Source organism: Zonotrichia leucophrys, chromosome 7 (genome assembly GCF_028769735.1).
Source record: "Zonotrichia leucophrys gambelii isolate GWCS_2022_RI chromosome 7, RI_Zleu_2.0, whole genome shotgun sequence".
Lineage (NCBI taxonomy): Eukaryota > Metazoa > Chordata > Aves > Passeriformes > Passerellidae > Zonotrichia > Zonotrichia leucophrys.
This window is the reverse complement of record NC_088177.1, coordinates 35,845,382-35,869,988: the sequence shown is the minus strand read 5'-3', so window position 1 is coordinate 35,869,988 and position 24,607 is coordinate 35,845,382. Positions and strand designations below refer to the sequence as shown.

At 44.5% G+C, this 24,607-nt stretch overlaps 1 protein-coding gene across 13 annotated transcripts in view; it reads right to left on the bottom strand.

Annotated features, from left to right (window-relative positions):
- KALRN (kalirin RhoGEF kinase) overlaps positions 1-24,607 on the bottom strand; it is a 464,736-nt gene that overhangs the window by 42,626 nt on the left and 397,503 nt on the right. For 8 of the 13 annotated variants that reach the window (XR_010440959.1, XR_010440958.1, XM_064717936.1 and 5 more), the window contains 6 exons: positions 12,605-12,888; positions 11,700-11,804; positions 8,253-8,348; positions 6,522-6,652; positions 2,654-2,720; positions 1,270-1,373 (listed from right to left, as the gene is read on the bottom strand). Coding sequence is in view for 11 of the 13 variants with exons in the window: in XM_064717936.1 (XP_064574006.1) it covers positions 1,270-1,373; positions 2,654-2,720; positions 6,522-6,652; positions 8,253-8,348; positions 11,700-11,804; positions 12,605-12,888 (787 nt within the window). In the remaining 2 variants the exon portion in view is untranslated. Of the gene's footprint in view, positions 1-1,269; positions 1,374-2,653; positions 2,721-6,521; positions 6,653-8,252; positions 8,349-11,699; positions 11,805-12,604; positions 12,889-21,122; positions 22,490-24,607 lie in introns of those variants that run through there. The other 5 variants (XM_064717933.1, XM_064717939.1, XM_064717929.1 and 2 more) reach the window with 4 other exon arrangements.

Here is a 24,607-nt window from a genome sequence, read left to right as displayed (position 1 = left end):
TACTGGTCAACATGAAAGAGATTGCTCTACGTTTCTACCTGAATAAATGAATCAACATGATTTGCTGGTGGAGTTATGGTATGTTCTATTTCCCACTGGTTTTAATTTCATCATAAGTTACAATATCTAATTCATAATAGTCACAGTTACTCATAAACATCATCTCCATCTTGACTTGCAGCTTCAGGGAGGTCACTCATTCTAGCTCAAATGCCCTTATCTGGAATATTCTGGGATGCCTCAAAGTGAGCTGAAAACTTCAGAAACACTGCTAGATTTTTCTATCTGGTAGGCAAATCCAGACAATCATCCTGTCCACGATCTTCCTCTTTTTCATTTCAGGATTTCAGTCTCAAATGCCTCCACAGATTTGCAGCAGTAGCCAGATTTTGTGAGAGGACATGTTTTCTGATCCCAAGAAATCCCACAACTTCAAAAAATGATGCAAATTGGACAGATGTCCCAATTAAAAATCCCCATTGCTACCATTAGATACAGCTGCTTCCATAACCCAATCCTCTATAAATGCTACATTCATCTGCATTTAAATAGACTTCTTGACCCAGATATACAGAGCTAAAAATAGGGAATCTTTCCATTTGTGTTACAGAAAACTCCAATCCTCACACTTAATCAAGGAATGGCACTGGTAAACACATTCCATTTTCTGGTATCAACATAAAGTGAAGCTTTCTCTGACATTTTTTAGTTTGTGCTCACAAGGTCATCTGTCAGAACATAAGGACAGGCCCAGGCCACGGGATGAGCACCTATGGGACACATGGCAGGAAGGATACTGTGCTTCCTGGGTGGGGGAAATGTCCAGAGCTGAAGGAAGATCCAGCCCAATGCCCGCTGTTCAAGTCTGTACATGCATGCTCAAAGTTCAGTTAGCTGGAGCTGCAGAGAATTTCTGAGTGGCAGAATTGAACTGATGACCATATTGAAGCAAGACATTGCAAGCCATTGCAAGACATTGTTCACAAAGTTCCATGGGAAATGGCGCAGGGCTTGTGTTTCCAGCAGCTTTTCAAAATCTGCTCCACTGAGCAAGATTTTCAAGGAATGGAGTTCCTAACTCAGAGCCAAAAGCATCAACTTGGCCAAAGCATGCCAGGGCTTTCAGGTGAGAAGGACCTAGAAGCAATTTGCATTTTATCACCTTTCTAGCAAAACACCACTGGTATGGTCAGCCTTTGTGATCCCATCAGCTGCATGTGAAGATGTTGCTGAGACACATCTTAAAGAGGAACTAAACCAAAAACTTACTCTTTGTGCCAGTCATAGATCTGGTGAATGTTGCCAAATACAATCTTGTCCTTCCCTTTCATATCTTCAGAAACTCCTTTTTCTTCCATCCTCTTCATGAAGCCCTTTAGGATTAAGGATCACTGATTCAGTAAAGGACTCATTTGAAGGGGGAGCACAATTACATTCTTTTTCTTTTTTAAAGAAGCAAAAGTTTAATGCCAGGATTTTTTTACATTGAAAATGCTGAAAATATCTTTCATATAATTTCAAACCAGAAAAACCTAAGTAGATACTTTAAATTACACAGTTTGCTTAAAAGAAAACTTTAAATGATCTGTTTAGAATATCTGCAACACTTACACAAAACATTATTAGATGTAACTGAAGTGACGAGTGCAATTTTAATATAAAAGTTAAACAAAGTAGTTTATCAAGCTCTTGAATTCTCTGGTAAGAGGAGGAAATCAGACTCTGTAGAGTCCATAGACTGTACAGAGTTCTTCCATTCATCACCATGAGTATCTTGTGGGAGCACAAAGCCAAGCAGTAAGTTTAGAGTCACAAGAAGGATTCCTCACACCTCCTGAGAGTTTCTTTTGTAAGTCTTTGGAGCATGACAGCCCTGTCAGGTTTGCCAGTGGTGCATACATAACACAAATGTTTTCAAGTTTGGAAGCTGTTGAAAATCGCTGTTAGACGGACTGATAATTCTCTCTGGACTAGTGAGTGCCACTAGTGAATCACATGGCTCCAGTTCTGAGTTCCTGCTGGGGAAAAAACTGAACCCTGCACTGAGTTAGATGTGACAGGTGATCCCTAGGGATCAGCCAAATCTTTGCAAGTTAAAGCTTAAAAAAGCTTAAAAAAGAAGACTTATTTTTAATGCAAAAACCCCTCAAACTCTCTTTTATTTCAGGCTTTTTTTTTGCAAAACAATAATCTACAGGACACACATGCACCTCAACACAGTTCCAGGCCCAGCTTCTGGAAAGGTACTCAGACACAGGACCTAATTCCAGGTGCAAATTCAAGGAAAGTATGTGTTACCATTACCCAATATGATGGAAAGAAAAACATGAAATAAGTGGTAGGGTCATAAGTTAATTTTCCACCAATGTCTCCAAAGCTGCATTACAGCAAAAAGAGTTTGTCACAAGTAGGGTAGCCAAGAAAAACCTTTGCACACTGGAATTGAACCTAAAATACAACATTTGCTAGATGGAAACAAAAATAGTTTCCAAAGGCATTTCTTCTTGTTTCTGTCAACATGAGAAGGGGACCATGGAAGCAGACTGCAAAATAAAGCAGTTTGTTTCTCCTGCTGTATTTTTTGTTGTCACTTGTCAGCATGGTGCTTTTTAGTGGGAAAACATTTTGCATAGCAGGGTTTGCTTCAGCTCACCTCCACAACAATTCCCAAGTCTTTGACGTAGTCTTTTTCAGTCTGCACCAGCTCATTTAGGACAAACCTAAATTAAAACAGAACACACAAGTATTTGACCATATTCCTTGATGTTACGATTTGCTCTTTTACCACATACGACCTCACCATAAAACCCCATCATCATCCAGATCACATAACACAAGTCACCCTTCACTCAGAGCTCAGTGGAATGTAACAGACAAAAACATCACATGTCAGCTCAGAGTAGTTTCAAATCTCTTAACCATTCTTCCCTGCTATCCCTCTTCCCCCCCATGTCCTAGGATGGTGCAAGAGCAGCAGCACAAAGAGCTGCCAGTACCTTAAATTACCCCTCCCTGATCTCCTCTTCCCATCCCCCGTGCAGCTCCCCTGAGAATGATGGACACGTGTCCTGACCCATTTTCCAGCAAGTTTTGCCCAAGATTCATCAATCAAGTATCAGTTTGGAAGTTTCAAACACTTGGAAAAGAATCCCCTCTCCTGCCATAGCTAAGAGCTTAATCTTTTGGAGCAGGTAATCTATGTGTGGGTGTCAAATGTTTTAACTCTGATTTCAGAGCTAATAACCCCAGGTAGGGGAGTCATCTGATGAAGGCCTGATGCACGCAAACAACAGCAAGCTAAAAAAAGCCCCTCCTTTGTAACTCAAATGGACTAATCACATTATGTTCTTTTGAGGATAATTAAAAAAAGTTACAGCTTGTTGCAGACAGTTTGTCTCTCAATTACGCCAATACATAATTTGGCATATGACAAATAAACTCCATCTGTCCTCAAGTTTGGTATGGCAGTAACAAGGCTAACAAGACAGAGGAGTGCTTTCATGTATGATATTGCTCTGTCCACATCAAACACCAGACTGACCCACTTGAAGTGATAGGGTTGAGGGCTAACAGTGCTAAGATAAAGCCTGGAGAGGAAAAAACCAACCAGACTGGCATTGCAAGGAGAGATTTAGTTATGAGAGGCTCCTGAGAAAATAAATCCTGCTCCTGCTGTGCTTGCAACGTGTCCCTTGCTCAGACAAAGCAGAGGTGATACTTTGGCCATGCGGCAGAAAAAAGTCAAACAGCTTCTTGTTGGTTTGAGAGCGAAATCCAGCCCCTTGGCAGCAGGCAGGGCTGGCAGCAGCCACACCAGACCCTTGTGCTCTCTGGAGCACCGTGCCAAGTTGTGCCTGGGCAGCAAACACGTGTGAGGCAAGAGGCAAGAAGGCTCTCTTTCCCAGAGCACATGGCCTGAGCAGCGTGTGCTGCACAGCCCCTCGGGCTGCCTGACCCGGGACAGGCTTGGGACAGGCTCCACAGTCCCCTCTGGCCCTGGGACAGGCTCCACAGTCCCCTCTGGCCTTGGGACAGGCTCCACAGTCCCCTCTGGCCCTGGGACAGGCTCCACAGTCCCCTCTGGCCCTGGGACAGGCTCCACAGTCCCCTCTGCCCTTGGAACAGGCTCCACAGTCCCCTCTGGCCTGGGGACAGGCTCCACAGTCCCCTCTGGCCCTGGGACAGGCTCCACAGTCCCCTCTGGCCCTGGGACAGGCTCCACAGTCCCCTCTGGCCCTGGGACAGGCTCCACAGTCCCCTCTGCCCAGAGAGGAAGGCCAGGAGGGGACCTTCCAGCTGGCACCACCCCTGTTTGCATTGCTCCCAACAGGCACAGAGAGCTTCGGAGGGAATGGGATCCGCCTACAAGGTTACTGCAAGGATCACCCTGCCAAGTTCTGCTCTAAAAATGAAGCAGCAGGTACTTGTAGTATATAACACTGCAGGACATGCAGGCAGGTGTGTGTTTATTAAAAATGAGGTTTCTGGTGGACAAAACCTGCCAATTCACACTTCTACTATGATTCAGGGTCTGCACCTCCACTGCTTACTAAATTCAGCATCAGGGCTCCCTCTGCTCCCTCTCTTCCTACCAAGCAGGAAAATCAACCTTGACCATCTCTACTCATTCTCTGAAGCCTATCTGATGCAGCACCTTAGAGTTACTCCCAAATTTAAGGTTTCTAAGTTGCAAGTAGGCAAAAATTCAAGTTCACTCATCTCCTGTTCTGATAACAGGGTGCAAGGGCAGGGAGCTATTTGCAAAGTGCCCTGGTCACCAGCAGGTATTGAGTACACAGCTGTATTTAAACTGACATGAACAGGATTTCTGACTGAGTCTGGATAGCTGGATATCTTGGAAACTCTGTATTAGACCTATACTGAACAATGACACTCAATAAGACTATTGTCTTACTGCTCACAGAAATGCAGCAATCAGGCCTGATGGAATAAGGAGCTTCCTCACACCAGGGCTAACTGCTGGCATGGATGTGCTGCCAGGAACATTGCTGCCCATGCCTGTGCAAGGGTTCAGCTGCTGTTTTGTGGGGATTGGAGGGTCACAGCTCGAGCTGGGAGATCAGCTGCCTCACATGACTATGGAATTAAACCCAGCAAGCTGCAGGGACACAGAACACAGACACAAAGGAGCTGGAGGGGAGACAGATGTCTTGTGCTGAAAGCCACTAGCAGGTGCTCCTAAACATCCTGGTGGTTAGGAATTCTGGCAGCTCCTAATTGCACATAATAGGCTGCCAGTCCCCTGCCAGAAGCTTTCCTGTAGCTGAGCTGACAGTGGCAGAGGTCTCTGCACTAAAACTGCAACCTGCACTGAGCTGCCAGCCACCTCATTAATGAACTGCTACCAGAGGAACTCCAGATGATCCTGCAATACTGAGGAGCTTCTAGGGAACAGCCATGGGCAGAGGTTCCCTGCAGGAAGGCTGGCAGCTGCCTTGTAGAAAACTTCTGCCATTGAAAACACATCCATGACTGTCATGTCCTTGTCTGCTGCTGGGAGTTGCTGCAGTCCCTCACTGTATCCCTTCTTTGGCTTCCTGTAACAAACTGCAGGAGCAAATGATGGCTTTCACAGACCTGTGACACTTTGCTCCTACTGCATCTTCTTCTCTTAACCACCTCTTTGTTCTTCCCTGACTTGGGCACCTCTCCCAAATGGGGTGCTCTTCTTCCACCTCTCACCACACTGCCATGAGAGCTGTATGGAATATCACTTTTCCCCTCAATCTACCATTTAATTAGATCATTGCAGTTACTCTTAGTGTAAGAGGCGATACAAAGAAAACAGCCACCTCAGCTTTCTTTCATATAATTGTTGATCCTGTTGCTCCAATTCTCTGTGTTCTTCAGCTGAACACACATTTAAGAAATGCTTTAATCATTATAGGCTTTGAAGGAAAAATCGTTATTTTTCTTAAATTTAGGGAGTGTACAGCTAATTTTAAAAAACAACTTTCATGAGCTGTCACCACTTCTTTTTTCTCTCATTACCATGAACATGAGGGTTTCCCAATGGGAACTTTCTTTGCAGTGGCGTGTTTCTATCACAGATGCATCTGAATCCTGTCCCTTCCTTTCCTAATAAAGAGGGCAAAAATATCTCTTTCAAAAAGTCCTAGAGGGATTCTCTATTCTTTTTCTCAAAGGTAGCTATTAAGGTCAGCCACATATCCCCCCTCTGAGAGCTGATTTCACCTTTGGCAATGCAGTAATTACCAATGCAAACATCTCAGTAATACCTGTTGAGCTCTTCAGAGGCTTTTACAGTAATAAATATTTGCTATCTGGTGTAAAAGCTGTACGTTTTAGAATGATGATGAACTTCCTGTGTGTGGAAGTGCTTTTACGAAGTGCTTTTACATGTTAAGAAAAACAGGAATCAAGCAGAACACGGTTTTACTCAGTTCCATGGTCATTCACTGACTACAAAGTACTCCTGGAGTGCTGCTGTGTGTCCTCCTGGGGTACATATTTTGGAAAGAACCAGTAACACAACTTACATCCTGCCTCTCATTGCTTTGGCTTTTTGTTCCTCCTCAAGGTTTCGTGGGGGAGTTGAAGGTGTCATTCCTTCATTCAAGCAGCCAGTGGCATCTTTTAAGCCTCCTCGGTAAGATCCTCCTTCAAGGGTCTAAAAAAGCCCCAAAGAACAATAGAATAAACATTCTCCTTGAACTTCAGCATCAGTATTCAAGTCAGTTCTGCAACCAACTCTACAAAGCATTCAGAAATAGTCTCCTGCAGAATTTCATAAAACACAACCAAACTAGTTTTAGGTTGATGTAGGACCCCACAAAAAAAAAAGTGGAGTTGTCATCCTCTTGGTAGAAGGTGGAAAAAGATGTTCCAGTAGATCTGAGGAAAAAAACTTCTTCCAAGTTATTTCAAATCAACCTGGAAATATCCTGATGTCTCAATCAGGACCATTGTTAGGCTACATGTGGCTAAAAGCTCCTCTGCCAAAAGCTGAATGGGGGATTCTTGTAGTAAAATAAAACATGAAACAGAAATAGTTGGACACATAGTAAGGTTCCACAATAATTAATGTTTGCCCCAAATTCCTTGAAAGTAGTTGTAATAGTCTAATAGACTGCATGTGGGGAAGAGAAAATAAAATATCACCAAAAAAATATGTCTGACCAGATTAATGAAATACTTTTCAGTTTGTTAGTCCCTCAATGGAATAAAACTATTTTAAGTGAATTTTCTGGGAACAGTCTTCTTGGTTTCCCATGCCACAAAGAGCTCCTTTACCACTCACGCCTTATCAAGCACGCTGTAAACACTGACTCTTTCACGTACCAACATCTCAAACTGAGAAAATACCAAAGTCTTCTGGAATGATTCACTAGGTAAAGATTCTTGCTCAGAGCTGCAGTAATTTAATGATCACTGTGGGGATTTTTAGATTTTTTTTTACTCTCTTCATCATTCCAGTAGATGGAAGGAAATGAACCTTTGTAGGCTCATCATATCCCTGCTTGTTAATTATGTTGAACTTGTTCAGATAAAGCATTTAGCTAATTTTAGGGGTCCTGGGATATGTAGAAAAAGGTGCAGCTTTGATATGAACATTGTTGAACTGCACTGGGAAAACTTAAAAGGAGCCAAGATATGACAGAGGATTTACTCCTTGTCCACCAGACATGGGGATCAGACAGTGAGAACACACGATATGAAATTTCTGAACAAATTAATCCCAGAGCATTTTTATTGCTTATTCCATTTCCTGCAAGAAAGAGTTGACAAGGCAGATTAAAAGTGACACATGAATCTTTGTAAAATTAAAGCACAGCTGTGATACTTCAAGCAGTTCTACTCTTTAGAGAGTCTTTTCATCGAAACCAGAACACCAAACAAATTCACATTGGGTAGTAAAACCCCTGTGCCTCAGAACACACTTAAAAACAAACAAAACATCCCACTGTGTAAAATATTTGAATACTAACAAGACCCCAGAAATTGTACAGTACAGCAGCTTATGCTCTGCAAAGCCCAGTCCAGAAGTGACTTTTGACCATGCAGTGCAGAGCCTGTGTGAGATGCAGGCTTCATCTCACAGGGGAACAAAATATTGAACACTACTGGGAAGCAGAGCACACAGGGTTAATAAAAGCAGAGCAGATGAAGGTAGAAAGCAAGGAAACCAGAACAAGAGGTAGCCTTTAAAGCCCTTCCTTAGAGTCACATTGGGCCTGTTGTGCACACAGTTTTCACAACACTAAACTTACCAGCTTAGTTTTGACCAACTTTTCTATTGCACTGACAAGATCCGCAGCAGTTGGGACATCGGAGGAGCTCTGTCGAGCAGCTAGCAAAGAAGAGGACTGCAAGACAGCAGGTGGCAAAGGAAAAGCAAGTTAGCAGGATGAGAAGGGAGAAGGAAACCAGGTGGTCAGTGAAGAAGCTCCTGAGACAGGAGAAGGAACGTGGAAGGGGAGCTGGAGGGCGAGAGGGACGCATGCAGGCCAGGTGAGCGAGTGCTGCTGTGTCAGACAAGCATGGAATTGCCATCCACTTCTGGCTGCACATCTCCCTGCAGCAGCTCCAAGGCTGGAACCAGGGAACAGCATCAAAGAACTGAAGTTCATTTACAAACAGTTACAATTCTCTTAAAGTTGGTTCCTCCTTCTAAGGCCATCTACGGTCTTACAGGCTCCAGAAAATTGATTTTCTTACTGCAAATGTAAGAAATTACCCCCTCCCCCATACATGCATATTTGATAAAAGCAGTTAAGCACAAGGTACACATGGCATTTCAGGCAGTAGGGGAGGGAGGCAGGGGGGAACAAATCATCCCCCATCCTTTCCTCACAGATCAATTGCAACTCCAAATGAACTTAAGATGACATCTTCCACTCAAACAACTTCAGTCATCTAAAACTCTTCTGTACCCTCTCTGCAACCACTGGAGACAAAACATCCCTGCATGTCCCACCCCTCCAGGGTACCTGGCACAGGAGGGCAGAAAAACTCGGCTTTAGTTTAAGGTTTTTGCTGTACAATGCAAAATCACCCCTTTATTGCTGTCCTAAGAAACCTGTCTGAACACCCAAACCCACCTGATAGCTACGGGAATTGGGATTTATTAGCTCACCTGCATACACATTTCTTCTGAAGGCAACACAAACCCTGACTAAAACTACAAGCCCTTGGACAACCTCCTTTTGTTGTCATGCTGACACAGACTAAAGCATGGCTAAATTTTATAAATTATGAAGAAGCTTATTCATTCCTCAGCTGCTTAATGAAAGCATTGTGGAGGGCAGCTATTTCAGTGAAGTCACTGTGCAGGTGCCAGCAAAGACCCATCTGAGATTCAGCACTGCTGGGGAGGGAGATGGGGAAATGGGACGGCAGGAATTAGGCAGCTGGCCACCCTTTTTCAGCAGCCCTTTGGGGAGGCTGCTCCTGTTGAGTGACACATGCCCAGTACAAGCTAAAAAAAAAGGAAAGGAGATTTATCCTAACCAGAAGCCTTGTGACAGAACAGAAACATGAACACACTGCTACTCATCAAGTTGTCTTTTACAAATGATACGTCTAATCAACAGTTCTAATTGCAACAACAACAAAAACTACAGGTAATCAGGCTGGTAATTGAGGAATTAGGCTGGTAATGAAGGAATCTCATACTAATGTAAAAACTCAGCCTGCCTGTTTCATCTGCAATGCAGACGGATGTGTCTAGGAAAAAAAAAGGCCGAAAAGAAGGACTTTGAAGAGATACTGGACAAGTACATTGATGATAAGTGCCAAATACAGCCATTCTAGCAGGATGAGTCCAATTTTTGGAGGCATTAAACAGCTGTTGCTGTCACTTATTTTAACTGAAATTGCTCAACATCTCTGAAAAGTAAATAACTACAGGATTCTGAAGGAAGCATGAAAATATTTGCTGCCTACAAGAATTCCAGGGTTAAATAAAACTTCTGTGATTGACAAGAGTCTCCTCTGAGTGGGGAAAATAGAAATACAGTATTTCTATTCTTCAGGAAGCAAATTATGAATTTCTAATATGAAAAGATCTCGCAATGTGTCTTTATGAGAGCCTCCAGGAGCAGTGAGGCACAATTGCTGCTGCCTGGCAGATGGACTCAGGGAAAAGTGTCACCTCCCATCCATGCAGACATCTCCTACCTACCACAGCCACTGCCCCACACTGCTGCTGCTGGTCCAGCCTAAGCCCATGCCTGTATGCACAGAGGGAGGACATGAGCAGGACGCTGTGCTCAAATTAACACCATTAAAGAGCTTTCACCTCCAGCATGGCTCAAACTTTGCTAATATGGGGATTGTGTGCCAGGAAATTCAGGACCCTATGGGCTAAAGTTTTTTACCTCCTTGATAAAAGGTTGAATAGGGCAAGAAAAACAAGAGGAAAAAAAAGGGTTTCAGATTCATCTTGCTCTATTTAATCTTCTGGTTTAGGAGTGTGTGAAGAAAAAGGATGCCAAAACACTCTGTAAAGCTCAGACATCTGAAGCAGAAAACAGCTTAGTTCCATGACATTTATGCTGTCAGAAACATATTGAAGAAATCCTGAAATCACATGGCATGTTGGACACCAAAAACAGTGACCCAAGCTGCAGAATTTCTGTTTTTCTTTCAAAAAAACCCACCAAAATAAAACCATCTCCCAAAAACCAAAACGCAAACGAAGCCCCAAACATTTAGCTAAACACCACGGGGAACAAACCAGGAGCAATTGTGCTGGGCATGGATCCACCAGGGCTCTGCTCTGCCGACCTTTCCCCTCTGCCCCTCACCAGAGAGCCGTGAGCACACAGAGCGCTCCGAGGGCAGGAGTCCACAGCTCCAGCTGCTTCCTGCTGCTCCTGCTGCCACCACAGTGTCATAACATTTCCTGACAGATTAGCAGCAAGCCCCCAAATCCTTTACTCCATCACTCTGCTCCTTGAGTCCCAGAAATATTTACATCCTCCTCTCTCTGTATTTCCAAACTTCGGCTTGAACCTTCCCCAAGAACATTCTGGGTTGTTTTGGTTTTTCTTTCCTGACAATTTATTAATCTCCCCTATCCTTGCCTCTTTGCCTGCAGCAATTACAATCAGAGGACAGCAATACAGAAGTGGCAGTGCTAAAAACAGATGCCAGCAGGAAAGCAGGAAACTGAAAAACAGGAGGATGGTTTTCTACAAGGGAGATGACAGCACCAGGAAAGGGTGGGGGGACATGAACAGACAGAACTGGCTGTGAATGCAAACCACTGTCTCAGCCATATTCACAGGTTCTCACCCTGAGTCCAGCACAGGACTCTGCAAGCCACAGGGCCAGTTACCACAGCAAATCCTGACTTAATGCCAGAGAACTACCACCACCAGCATGGTGCCACCAAACACCATTTCCACTGCTACAGGCAGACACCAGCAGCACTTTTCAAACAGATGTAGCAAACACACATTATCCATCTGAAGGGAGTTTCTGCCCACACACAGCACAGCACACCATCCACCTGCCATGAAACCAGGGCTAAATTGGTATCTAGCACTGTTTGTAAATTCACTTGGAAAAAGAGATTATGATTTGTACACAGGAGACTCTTACAGCCACAAGTCTAGGCCCTTGATACCAGGAGACCACTAGGAAACCACTGTGATATAGCTATGCAAGAAATGCACTCAAACAGAATAATTGTATAGTAAGGGAGGCCTTACCATATCATCTTGGGTTGGATCATTGTCAAAAATCTTCATGGGAGGAGGAAGAGGAGTGTGAGACTCTTCATCTGCTTCATCTTCTCCCCAACCTTTCTTGCTCTTCTGAAGAAAAGTTAAATGCAATTAGAAACAGGAACAGGATCCTTTTATCTTTTCAGTTCAATATTGTGTTGGATGGAGGGAATTACAGGTAATGGAAGAGAAGCAGTAAAGACATAAGGTTTTGCTGGTTAATCCTGGTGCATTCTAAGGCTTACAGAAATACAGTTTATAGGTCATTCATACAGCTAAGGCAACTACATCTGTCTGTGTGCTGACAGAATAGTAGTTTTTTCATTTAAATAAAAACTGTTTAATGTACATTTTTAAAAATGTGTTCCTCTTCTTTGAGTTCAGTTAGTACCATCTGCATTTTTGGCTTTTAATTCCTCATTCACTTTATCAGGAAAGTGCCATTCTGGTAGAGAACTTGCCTGCAGAAAAACTGCAGGTACAGATACACAGCAGATTTAAGAGAAACATGGCTATTTCTTGGAGTATTTTCTTTCAATAAGTAATTACACTGCCACGGTAGCATAAAAGTGATATGAACCTCAGCAAAAACTGATAACAGCAGCTCAAGAATAACTTCATTTCTGTCCAAGGCAGCTTTCTAATAGGCTATTAAAAAACTTAATCAAAGGACAATAATATATGCAAACTGTGAAGCACTATTCCTTATATATTCCATTGCTCTTTGGATCATAAAGCTGTTTGCAGCAATGCAATTTTACGTATGATTTTATGTATGATTCGCTGTCTCCTCCGGACCCTAAGGGAACTGCATTTACTCCAGCATGACTCACAGCCCACGGAAGAGATGGCATTTCCCGTAACAAACACCAGCAAACACCAGCACACACCTCATCTGCGCTGTCTCCCTGAGGAGTGGTTTCATCTCCAGGCTTTGGCGAGCCGAGGTCAAAGCTCTTCCTGCCATCCCGCACCTTCTTCTGCTTCTTGATGTGGCTCTCGGTCTTGCCGCTGTTCAGGCGGCGCACGGGGCTGGTCAACCATTTCTTCAGGGTGTTGGTCGAGCGCTTGGGGCCCGGAGAGCTCTGGATGGAGTTGAGGGATGGCTGAGGCTGTAGGTTGGCCACGGAGTCAGACTTGCCCCCGTTGTCGTTGGCAGAGACCGAGTATGCGTCTGCAAGGAGACGGCGCAGGTGAGACCTCATGCCAGCACCCCTCTGCTGCCCCGGCACCCAGCACCACAGCACTGCCTGCCCTGGGGAGAGGCTTCCTGACCTATGGACTTTATGCAAACTTTATTGCACACCAGAGAGAGGAATATGCCCTGCAATGGGCATTTCCCACAACCTCACACGCCTCTCTCATTTCCTACCACGCTATCTGTCCTTATGAAAGATCGCAGACAGCGGAAGTTTTTATATGTAGGTTTTTATTCAGGTTTTTTTATGGAAGCCTGATTTTCATGCTAAGTGCTGAATTTCTCAGCTTCTTCCCACAATTTCATTGTGAATTGCTAGGAAGAAAATAAGCACAAAAAAGGAGACCTACTACAGGAGACCTGACAGCCACCAACACATTGTCAAGTTCTGTAATTGTTTCTCAGCTGTTTCCCGACCCCAATGACATGATTTAGTTAGACTACTTATTAACTTTGAAGCACCTTAAAATTATCTCCTTTGCCTTTGAAAGCAATCTGTCAGAAGAGTTCACAAATTTGCTAGAACTAAGAAACTGGAATGAACAATTACAAAAGATGACAAACTGTTCAAACCAAAGGAAACTCTCAATAAGGTTTAAAATTAAAAGCTAGTTTCATTATACAGAAGCAGGAGGTTCTGCTGAACTGCATCCAACCTCAGTTACTGATACACATGTTCAGACTGGCACCTTAGAAAGGGCTGCAACCTTCCTTACTCCCCCCAAATGCAACAGACCAAAGATGTGCCAATGTCAGTAAGGCTTTAAAACCAAAACAAACAAGTTGCTCAAAGATTTCCCAATTGCCCTTCAGGAATAAGTGCCTTGTTTTCAACTTTCTGAAACCATGCTAAGGCAACTCCCTCCTCTCCCTATCAGGGTCTGAGATGTTTCATCCCACACAGTTTAAGATGAAGGTTTTTTTACAAAATTCAGATACTGTCACACTCCTATAAAAAACATCTCAGGCTGTACAACAGAAAAGAGCCAACTGATGTGATTAAACATTTTTACATTGTTATCTCTGAATCTTTTATCTGTCCCAGCAGAAACCAAAATCCTAAGTTACAACACATGAAGATAGACTGCTGCAGCCAGATATTCTCAGTTCAGCAATAAACACCACTAGAGATGCTGGGTTGTACACATGCTGAGGGAGAGCTACTCTTGCAGAGAATCACTACCTCGATTGTTTTAGAAGCCAGTTCCTGCTACCTGCATAAGGAGATCACATCCCCTCTGGGCAGAGCTGCTGCTTGCAGCTGTCTGTGCACAGAGCAGAGATTGCATCCTGCCTTGCCTGCCATCTTGCACAATGCAGACCAGGAGAGTCAGAATGTTTTACAGCCATACACAGCATCAGTCAGAAGCTGAACCAGTAAGTTATTACATACCTGAGGTCAAAGGTTAAATTTTAGAACATACAGAAATCATTTTAACAAGATAGAGAAAAATCAAAGTTCACTTCCCAGACAAGAAGAAAATCTCAATCATCTGTTTTTTGACAAAAGGACTGAGTGCAAGAGGAACTGAGAGGAGGACAGGTTCCAGGTGGAGCTGATCCCAGGTGGAGCTGGGGATTTTCTGGCATTCCTCTGTAAGGGCAAAGTAGCAGTGTTATCTCCAAAAGGCCTGGGGTTTAGCCAGCTCCTGCTGATGTTATTTCATGTACACGAAGTAGCGCTAAATCAACGAGTGACAGATAATGTTTGTCAGGGGCCAGCTTATCTTCCACTCAATAGGCTCTGGATAGCTCTCCCTGCAGGCTCCACGTGATGCTCTGCGAGTTTATCAGTGCCCTTGCGTCAGCAAAATGCAGGGTTTCACCATGGTGGGTTTGATTTTCCAAGTGCCCTCGTGGCCCTGGCAGCGCTGAAAGCCCCACAGGCAGTGGGGGAAGCTGGAGGGTTCTTGGCCAAGAGACTTTGCTTGGTGCCCCCAGGTGCCCGTGCTCCTACTGCAGCTTTGGGAATTCCTGCAGCAAAGGGAGCCGGGCTGCAGTCAGGAGAAACACTGAGGGACTGCTACTCCAGGGATGATTTGGGGTGAGAAGCTGTGTCACAGACTTGCTGCCTTTGCTGGGGACTGGGCTCAGCAGGAGGTAGTGGAGAACCAAGGATGAGCTGATCTCACCACATCTCAGCTGATGTAGAGAGGTTTTCACTACACCTTGTAAGTAACGCAGTCCAACGCCCACCTCCAGTTCACAGCAACTGGACTTAAAGTTAGCTTCCCTTCCCTTACCAAAAGTTAAATTTACCAATTTAATTTTTGGTAAGAGAAGGGAGGCTAATGAAGACTGAGACAACCCCAAGGGTTTGTTACCGAGATGCCAATCTCAGCCCGGCAGGCTCAAGGCAGAGCCAAGTCCAGGAACCCTGATGCCTGTGAAGGGGCAGGGACCTCTCTTCCCAGAGGGAAACACCCCAGAATTGACCAGCAGGGTCAGGCCCCAGCCTTGCTGCCTCCCTCTCCTTTGCCCAGCAGCACAGCCACAGCTGGGGCATGGACAGACACACAGCACCTCTCCTGCCGTGGCACTCTGCTCAGTGTCCTGGGGAAGTGATGGTCAGTAATCCTGTCACTCCCAGGAAGGCAGCACATGGGCAGAACCAGCCCCAGTCCCAGGCTGGCCCACAGCCCACCCTGCCTGCTTATAATAATTTTGACACCCAGAGCCACGAACCCTCTGCAGACTGAACATCAGAGCTTCAGAGCCACCAGCCATAACAAAAGTCAACCCACAGTTTTCCAGAGGGAGGCTGTTAACACTGTCCAATGATCCCACCTGAAAAGGCTCTGGATTTTCCTGCTCAAGGTCATGCCTTTGGTGATGAAAAAGGCTGTTTACCAAAGGGTTACTGCATGCTGGTTGTGCCATTAAAACCCTGTCAGATGTGAAGTCCCCTTCTCTTTCTCCTTGTTTGCTGGACTGCCCTGGCTGAGCACAGTAAGGCATCTGGGACAGAGCCCACACTTTGCCTGGCCCATGCAACCCAAGACTGGAAACATGGCCTTATTTTGCCTGGTAAGGCAGTCTCTGCTGGCTGAGGAACAGGCAGGGAGGTGGGAGAGAAAGGCTGGCATGAATTTCCCTTCACCCCAGCCACCATGAGAGCCCTTTGATGTTGGGTGACTTATCTTTGTCCACACCCTACACTGGTACAAAGTACTTCCATCTCACCATCCCAATTCCCACTGCTACCAAACATGCCATGCCAAAAATCCACATACGATATTCATAACCTTTTTTTCCTTTTTCAAAGGAACTGCAAATTTGGGTACATTTGTGAGCAAGTCACATTTGCAGTTTGCCAGCCCTGCTGAGAACGATCTCCTTTGCACATAAAGCAGGTCACATCGACATGGTTGCAGAGGCAGGACTGGAGCTGAAGGAAGAGCAGAGCTCACAAAATGAGAGAAAGAAACAAGAAACACAAAAAAAAAAATCTGCCAGGAAAGACCTTGCAGACAACCTCCTGAGCCACGTGAGCTCTGCTCTGCGGCACACATGGCTACAAACACATTAATCATGACACTCGATACTGGCCCGAGACCCAGACACCAGGTGGATCGAGCGGAAGAGGAGGACACGTTACCGTGTTCCTCTTGCAGAGCACTAGCACACATGTGCTTTGCAAACTGCATTAGCAGAGCTCTTTGGAGACAGTTTGTTTAAGAAAAGCCAGAGAGCTTTTGGGAAAGATGCATCAGCTCAGTGCATGATAGGCGAGGCAGCTGCTGCCGCCCGCGAGCACCAGCGGAGCAGCGGCTGTCCCGCACTGCAGCATGAGGAGCTGCCTCCCACCAATGTCCCAGGACACACGTCTAAAAAAAGGTATTTGGTGAAGCAAAAAGGGTGTAGGGAGGTCAGCAGACTCGTGTGGCTAGATTGATTTCCTGGCCAAACCATTCATTCAGACAGAAGAAATGATGGTTTCCAAAACACTCCTAAGCAAACCTCCAAGAAACTTCTGGCAAGAGGACTGTGAGAGATACTCAGCCAGACCAAAGGGCTTTAACATTCAGAGCTTCTGCACCGCTGCAGCCATGAAATGTTTGTTATTGTTGGTCAAATGAACAGACATCTGTAAAAGCACAGCTCTTATACTTGAAAAATAGAAGGTTCCAGTTCTGTGCAACCTCGGGTGAAAAGAAAAATAAAAGTCTCATAGACCTGGTTTTAGAGGCACGGTAATATTCTCATTTGAGTCAGTAGGAATTCCTGTTGGAGCATAAATACAAGGCATTTTATTTTTACCTCCCTGTTCCCCAGAGCACACATGGGAGGGGAGGTTTGTCTGATCAGGCTCAGGCAGCACCAGACTCCTTTCCAGGACCTCAGATCTCTCACAGGGAAAGGAAAAGGCTTCTCAGAGCAACTCAGAAGAAAACATCAGTCTACTCTATTTGATACATAATGATGACAGATCATAAAGGATAGGAAAGAAATATCCATAACCAGAAGATAATACAGAATATAGCTATAAAAATAGGGGACTATAGCAGGGCACAGTCTTGCTTTAAGTGAGGTAAATCCTTTTCTGATTTATCTATGGCTCCATTTACATCCAAGAAAAACAGCCTGAGAGAAAAGGATTTTTCCACAAAAGTCAAAGAAAATGAGCCAGAATGGGAACTCTGAAGTCCTACTAACATGTGCATTTAAATCAACAAATTTTATTTTACAGAGTTAATGCCACTTGTGAATGAAAGCCAATAGCCAATAATGACAATCTGATTGATGAACACATAAATCAGCTCTGCTGTGCTAAATAGAGCCCATTTTCTACATTCAGTGGTTCCTGCCACCACTTTTGACACAGACAGAATTTAATCAGATGTGGGTAAAAGACTAAGTCAGTCTATACTCGAGTAAATTTCCTAAAGAATGGGAATCTCCATCCCAAAAAATCTTGGACAGCAGGAATCATCTACACTCATCCTGTGCACAAACAAAGCCTCTGTGTTAGTATTTCACACTACACAAAAAGAACCATCTAAACCATCAAAATTCACCTTCTCCTGCCCTTTCCAGGAGCACCTCCATGATCATCCAGGCTGCAGGCTCCAGTTCACAGTACTCAGCCCCCTGAAGCTTTATACTCTCCCTTGGGAAATGCTGCTTTGAGAGTCCCCTTGGAACTGCTCAAGGGATTTGGGACTAAAGCTCTACCTGATGGATGCAAAGACGGCAGAATGAGGTATGAACACTGCTCCTTTGGTCTCCTCTGTGCTTTTGTATTGAATGTCCAAAACACGCTCAGTGAAACATTTTTATTGGCACGAGTCAGGGTTACAAAACTTTGTGGCTTAGGCAGATGACAGTACTGGTCCTGGTTTTAGTGTTAGAGCCCATTCTGCCTGTAAAACCTGGCCTGGATTTGCAGAAGTTTGGGAGGCAACAGCATTCGGATAATATAAATGCTGTTGCCTCCCAAACTTTAAAGTCACTTTACAGCTATTCCTTTAGTAAAAACACTAGGTGTTAACAGTGTAAATAATGTATCTTGCAACTTCTAATGTCAACAGATAAGTTGCCTCCTCAGACACATCCTCTGAAAAAGGCTCTAGTGAAGTATCTAAGTGAACACAATCAAATTTTCAGTGGCCATGTCAGACAAAGACAGAGGACAACTGGCTTGAAAAGCCCTTTAGATTAGACGTACATTAAACTTTCACAATGGAATTGCAAAACGTGCCCTGGAGACTTCCATCCTCTCCCAGCTCTGCTCAGCAGCTCCACACGTGTCCAACCCAGACCTGCCCTGTGCTCCAGCTCCAGCTAAAAATGAGATGGGACCATGCAGGAAAGAACTTCACACCAGAAGCTACAGACACATTCAAACTATGCCACTGAAATCTAAATGCAGATTTTCTTCAGAGATTCAAATGCTCTCCCTAAATTCATAACCTCCTGGAAATGAGCAAATTGAAAAGGCTTAATTGAATTTTCTGTTTATCATTTGAAGCTTCAAGCTGGAAGCAGCATCAAAAGGTACAAATCAATCTGGCAGGACTCTCACAACTCCACTTACATGGATGAAATGACTTCTGTCCAAACTCAAGAATAACGGTATGGAGTTAAATATTTTATAAAAAAAAGTTTCTAGTCCAATAGAGGAAGCTGCAGACATATTGGACAAACTTTCTGATCACTGTAATGTAAAACCTCAGAATCTTTCTGTTTCATTGCCAAGCATGCAAACATGACTAACTTCCAAAGAACAGGGGAAAAAAAAGACTAGAATCTAAATTATTCACACACACTGTTTTGCTATTGAATAGCTCTTATTTCTTGGAAATATGTAAGAAAAGCTGCTTTGAGATAGAGAATGACCTGCAGAATTCCCTTTAACCACACTGCAAAGCAGGGGATGCACCAGAGGAATTATGTATATGGGTTTTGTCTTTGGGAAACAGTCACCAACCTGTTGGCTTCAGTATTCAGCTTTCTGATCATTATTTCAGGTTGAAACCTAAAGTGAGGAAAACAAGCACTCACGCAGCTGGGGTGAGTAAACACTGTCACTTGGAGCCACTCATTTCTGAGGCAGGCAGCAGCTTCACCTGCTGCTCTCGGCAGTCAAGGAGCTGCGCAGGCTGTGCCCAAGGGCGCTGCAGAGCGGGACACAACCCCTGGGAGCCTCTCTCTTTCCATTAACTACAGAGGGAGCCCGAGCAAATTGTACCCTCAGCTAAATTTAGTTATTGTGAGTCCCCTTCCCACATCTGAGTACGTTTCATACCAGGCTGATCTCGCAGCAGGGAATGATTAGCTGAAGTTAAGCATCTGTCAATTCACTTTAATAAGCAATAACTCGTGGCAACCTGCCATTAGCTTCAGTTGAATAGCTTTTATTTTTAGCTGGTGTTGCTCAGATGCAGCTTCCATCCAGCATGTGCTGGGAAAGCTGACATCCCAAAGTAGTCTCCAGGTCTTCGTTGTGCCAGTCGGAGTGTCAGGGCTCAAGAGCTGCAGTTCCTGGAGGTCAGAGAAAAGTCACTGCAGTTCTGGGAAAGTTTCAAAGAGTGAGATAAAACCAAAAGCCTGGAGAAACAGCACAGAGGCGCATGGTCCCCAGAGACCTTGCAAGAAAAGTTACTGAAATCCTGAGAGCGTGCTGAATGAGTGAGCTGGGTCTCCAGGGACAGAAACAGCACAAGGGGAAGGCACAGAGAGAGCCTGCTGAAATAAAACATGACTTCAGCACTGTCCAAGAGCGCCCAGTGAGAGGAACAAATGCACAAGTTCTCTATTGTATCTGCTGCTTCATGTGGATCTAGGCTTTTATCAGAGGTGACCATAGGGAGGGCAAGGGAAAAGAGCAAGATGAGTCCTCAGGTGAATATAGGGCAGGGTCTCGTTCCCTCTAGAAAGGAAACTCAGTTTAACTCAGGAGTGGCTGGTGAAGCAGAAGGCTAAACAAGAAGGTAGAACATGTGTTTGTGCCTCCAAAGAGACCCCCAGGAAAGTGTTCAACTCAGCCCCATGGCACCAAGTGCTTGAAGAGCAGCTGGAACACCTGAGTTCCTTCCTTCTGAGTGCCCTGCTCTGGAATGGGATTCCACAGAACAGCTTAAAACTGTTATGGATATCTACAACTTCTCTGGCTGCAGGTTTGAGTCTTTTTGTCTCCATGTACCAGCCTAATTCTTCCTGCTTCAGAGTCCCATCTGAGCCCCACATAAGCTGCTGTGAATTCACAATAAAAATAATAAGAGGACAAATATTCAGAGTGAATCCACCAACCTGCTGGTGAGATACTCCTAGCCAGCTCCTATCCTGAAACACTGTGAGATACGAGGCAAGGCAGGGCAGTAACAGACCTTCAGGGGAACCTTGAAGCAACATCTTTTTAGAACAGGCTTTTACTGCATAAAAAGGTGTGGAAAAGCTCAGAAATAGAGCAGTTGCTCCACACAGCAGAGTTGGAGGCCAGATGCAGTATTCTGTGTGCACTTGATTTCATTCACCCATTCCCCTGCCTTGAGTTTGTGCCCAGCACAGGACCCAGGCCAGCCCTGAGCACAGTGACAGCAAGTCCCACACATCTGCTGGGAATGCACATTGGAGCAGCCTTCCTGTAATGCCTCACAGCTGGCTGAGCACATTGCTGAAGTCAAGAGGCACGCATTTCTGCAGCAAAGAGAGGAAATAAAAAGTCAAGACTAACAAGATCCAGAAAGGGCATGCTTTTTTTTTTTTTTTGAACAAATCAACATTTATTTCAATGTAGTGAAACAACTTGTTGAAGCACTTCTCTCAGTTCTACTTTACATTTTGTATTTACACTGTCCTCATTCTGTGACAAAAATAAAATAATCTCCAACCCTGAAATTTCCAGAATAAGTGTTGCTAGCAGCAAAAATAACAAAGCCCCAAACACAAAGCAAAAATCCCCCTTGATATATTTTGATGGGAGATTTTTGCATGTTCCATAAAAAAAGTTTTAACCCTGAAACTTTATGAAAAGCTATATGGGATGACAAGGAGGAAAATGTAATGTGTTTGAAGCTGAACGAGAGCAGCATTTGCTGGCCTTTGCAAGTACACTGTTACTTTTAGCATAAGGAACTGTGAAATGCTTAGACACCCACATAGAAGCAGACTTTTAAACTTGGATCAAAGCAGTTCTGCTCTTCTGGGAGCGTAAGGGTACCAGAGTCAGCAAATGCCATCTTTTATCCTGGATGTTGGGCACAAAAACAAACTTTATTACACATGGTTTCCAAGCAGCTGTTAGTAAAACACAAGCCTTATTCTTTTGTCAAGTGTCAAGGGTCAGCTTCATTCAGCAGCTTCCAAATTGAGCTACTGTAAGAATTTTGAAGTAATTTCTCAGTTAAATGACATCATTGCTAAGGTCAACTCTGCCTTATACTTGAAGTCAGCAACCTCTGTGACAAGGTGGACCACTCTGTTAAATGGGGGGAGAGAAGACAATGATGTTTGAGTATCATATTTAGGCCTCCCTATCTCAAAGGAAGCTGTGGCTATGTACCCAAACAATTCTCCACGGAAACAACAGAAGAGTATCAGTGACAAACTTGGAATTGGAAAAATAAAAAAAAGCAAGAACGGAACCCAAAGCTTTTTGGGATAGGAAGAAAAACTGCATGTTGAGAAAGAAGGGATTGGTTATTAAACTTTCCAGGCACACAGAGGGCTCGGAAAGCACAGAAAACAAGCAGAACAAACAAACACAACTGTGTGCATCTTTGCATCAGCTTCTTTTGCCAAATGCAGTAGCTTCCAACATTCAGCAGCTGCCTCTTGCTTTCTAGTGCTGTGGAGTTCTCTTTGGTACTTGGAGGCTGTGAGGAGCTCCGGGCAAAGAGAAAGTCTTTGTCCATTTACCAACCAATTCCAAAGGCGCTGATCTTGAGTAACTTTACTAAGCAAGAGTGACACAGATGTCTAGGAAAGGGGACTTTTCTCTTAGTAAAGTTGTGGTAGGTGCAGTGGAAACCCAAGGCAATCTACAAGCTTGTCAATTTGTGCCTAGGTAAGAACAGAGTCCTCCGTGAACGTCTCTCATTTGTTCACTCTTAAATTATTCAGGCTCTGACAGCCCCTGAAAAGAAAAGAACGGAATAAGGATAAGTTGCAAGTGGCGCAGGGCAGGAGCGGACACCACGAAACCACCAAGAACAACGGGGTTGGGGTGTTTGACAACAGACACACTGCAGCTGCAGCCTCCAGGGCTGGTCCCAAAGCAGCTTCCTCCACGCCCTCGTCCTCCAGAAATGCCAGCAGGAAATACAAGCTCACAGCAAAGGTACTGATTGGGATGAATTAAAAGAAGGAATGAATGAAGTCAATGCAAACAGCGGTTTGGAAATAAAACACACAGAGAACTGCTGGTGCTTGTGACACTTTGCTCTTTGAACACAGCACAGGGAGATGGCTAAGCAGCTCGGAGACTTTTAACTGCACACTCAAGACTATCAGTTAGGCTTGTGGGAAGCTTTAATTCATTCAGCTTAAGTAGCAAAACCAGAACACCACTTGCTGTCCCATATAACAGGCTCACACAATCTGCGTCTTGGTTTTCCGTTTGACAGCTCGGCAGGGAGCAGCTCTGTGAGGAAGCTTCCCCGTGATGCCAGTCAACAAGTTTATCAAATTTCAGGTGACAAAGTCACCACTACACTCTATCTGCGTCAGCAAGAAAGATGGACAGGAACTTGAAGTCTCAGAGAGCATCTGCTACATGGGAACAGGAGAGCTGGCTCCTTGCAGCACCCTGCCGAGGTCTCAGCCCTCTGAAGCTGTGCCAGTGCCTTGACCCAGACACCAGCCTTCCCAGTGAGGCTAGTCCTAAGGAACTGATTGATTGTGACTTCTGAAGGGCCACACAGAGCCACCCACAGCTTTTATGGTGCTTACATCATTGCTCCTTACCAACAGCCTCCTTATGGCAAAAAAAACAAACTAATCCAGCTTTGCAGAGATGTGGAGAGGTGCCCCGCATAAAGTGCTTCATTCCCTTCTGCATCACTGAATTTCATCACAAACAGCTGTAAAAATGCTCTACCAAGCAACATGTCTAATAAACTTTCATTTCAAAAGCCATCTTCTCTATTGCTGGGTGGTTACTTTCCTTTGGCTCCATCTTTCAAAGGAAGCAGGAAAAAGAAACACTTGAACACAACAGCAAGGATTAGTAGCAGAGGCTCTTTGAGTCTACAAAGGCTTTGTCGAATACAGGTGACCTGTTACTGCATTTTAAGATGTCTGATCACAAACATTACCTGCCTGACAGTTTAGTATCTCCAGGACAAGTGACTGCAGGGAATATTCAGCAAACATCAGCCTTTCAATGTTTGCCTGGAGCTTGCCTTGCTGTCGGCTTGTCTTAGCCACACTGCCAGATCAAATTTTACAGCAACACAGCTCTGAGCAGCCTGGAACGCTCAAGCCTGGGTAATTTCTCTGATACTAAGACAAAGTCAGCTAAGATGCTGCCCTCTGCTCAGCACCTGCACCCTGGCAGGAGCTGTGCTCTGCTAATGAGGAGCTGAAGTTACTGCCAACATTCAAAGCATTTGACTCCTTCTTGCCTAAAGCTACGATTTTCCTTCTGCCGTCCCAGAAAGAATCCCTGTTGATTAATATTTATTCCATTTCCTAAAGAAATCTATTCAGCCTCCACATGCTTCAGCTGAGAGCGATGTCTGAACATTGTGTTGATCCTCAGAGTTCAAACTGTAGAAGGTACAAAGAATACCAGACTTGAGGCACTTCAATGGTATTCACTGTGAATCATCATTTTACATTGTACCACTCAGACACATTTGGATCTAAAATACATTTGCATTTCTAATTAAAACAGATTACCATTAGTAACTAAAGAATGTCTTAAATCAGAATCCCTAGGCCATAAAAGCTAATTGCACGATGCTAAAACTGGATTTCAAAAATATACATATTATACCCCCTGCAGGATTAATTAAGCAACATCTCTTCAAAAGAGTCCTCCAAAGTGTATTTATTCAGCATGCAGTGAAATTATACCGGTTGTGCAATGCTTCCCATGGCCTGCCTTGGCTCAGGCTCCTGTGGCAGCAGAGAGCTGGAGCCTTGTTCATCAGGGGAGCTCAGCATGGACAGAGTGGGTTCAGGACTGCAGTCCACGAGCAGGGACACACTGCAGGAGCAGGAGCAGCTGCTCTGGCCACAATGAGCCAGC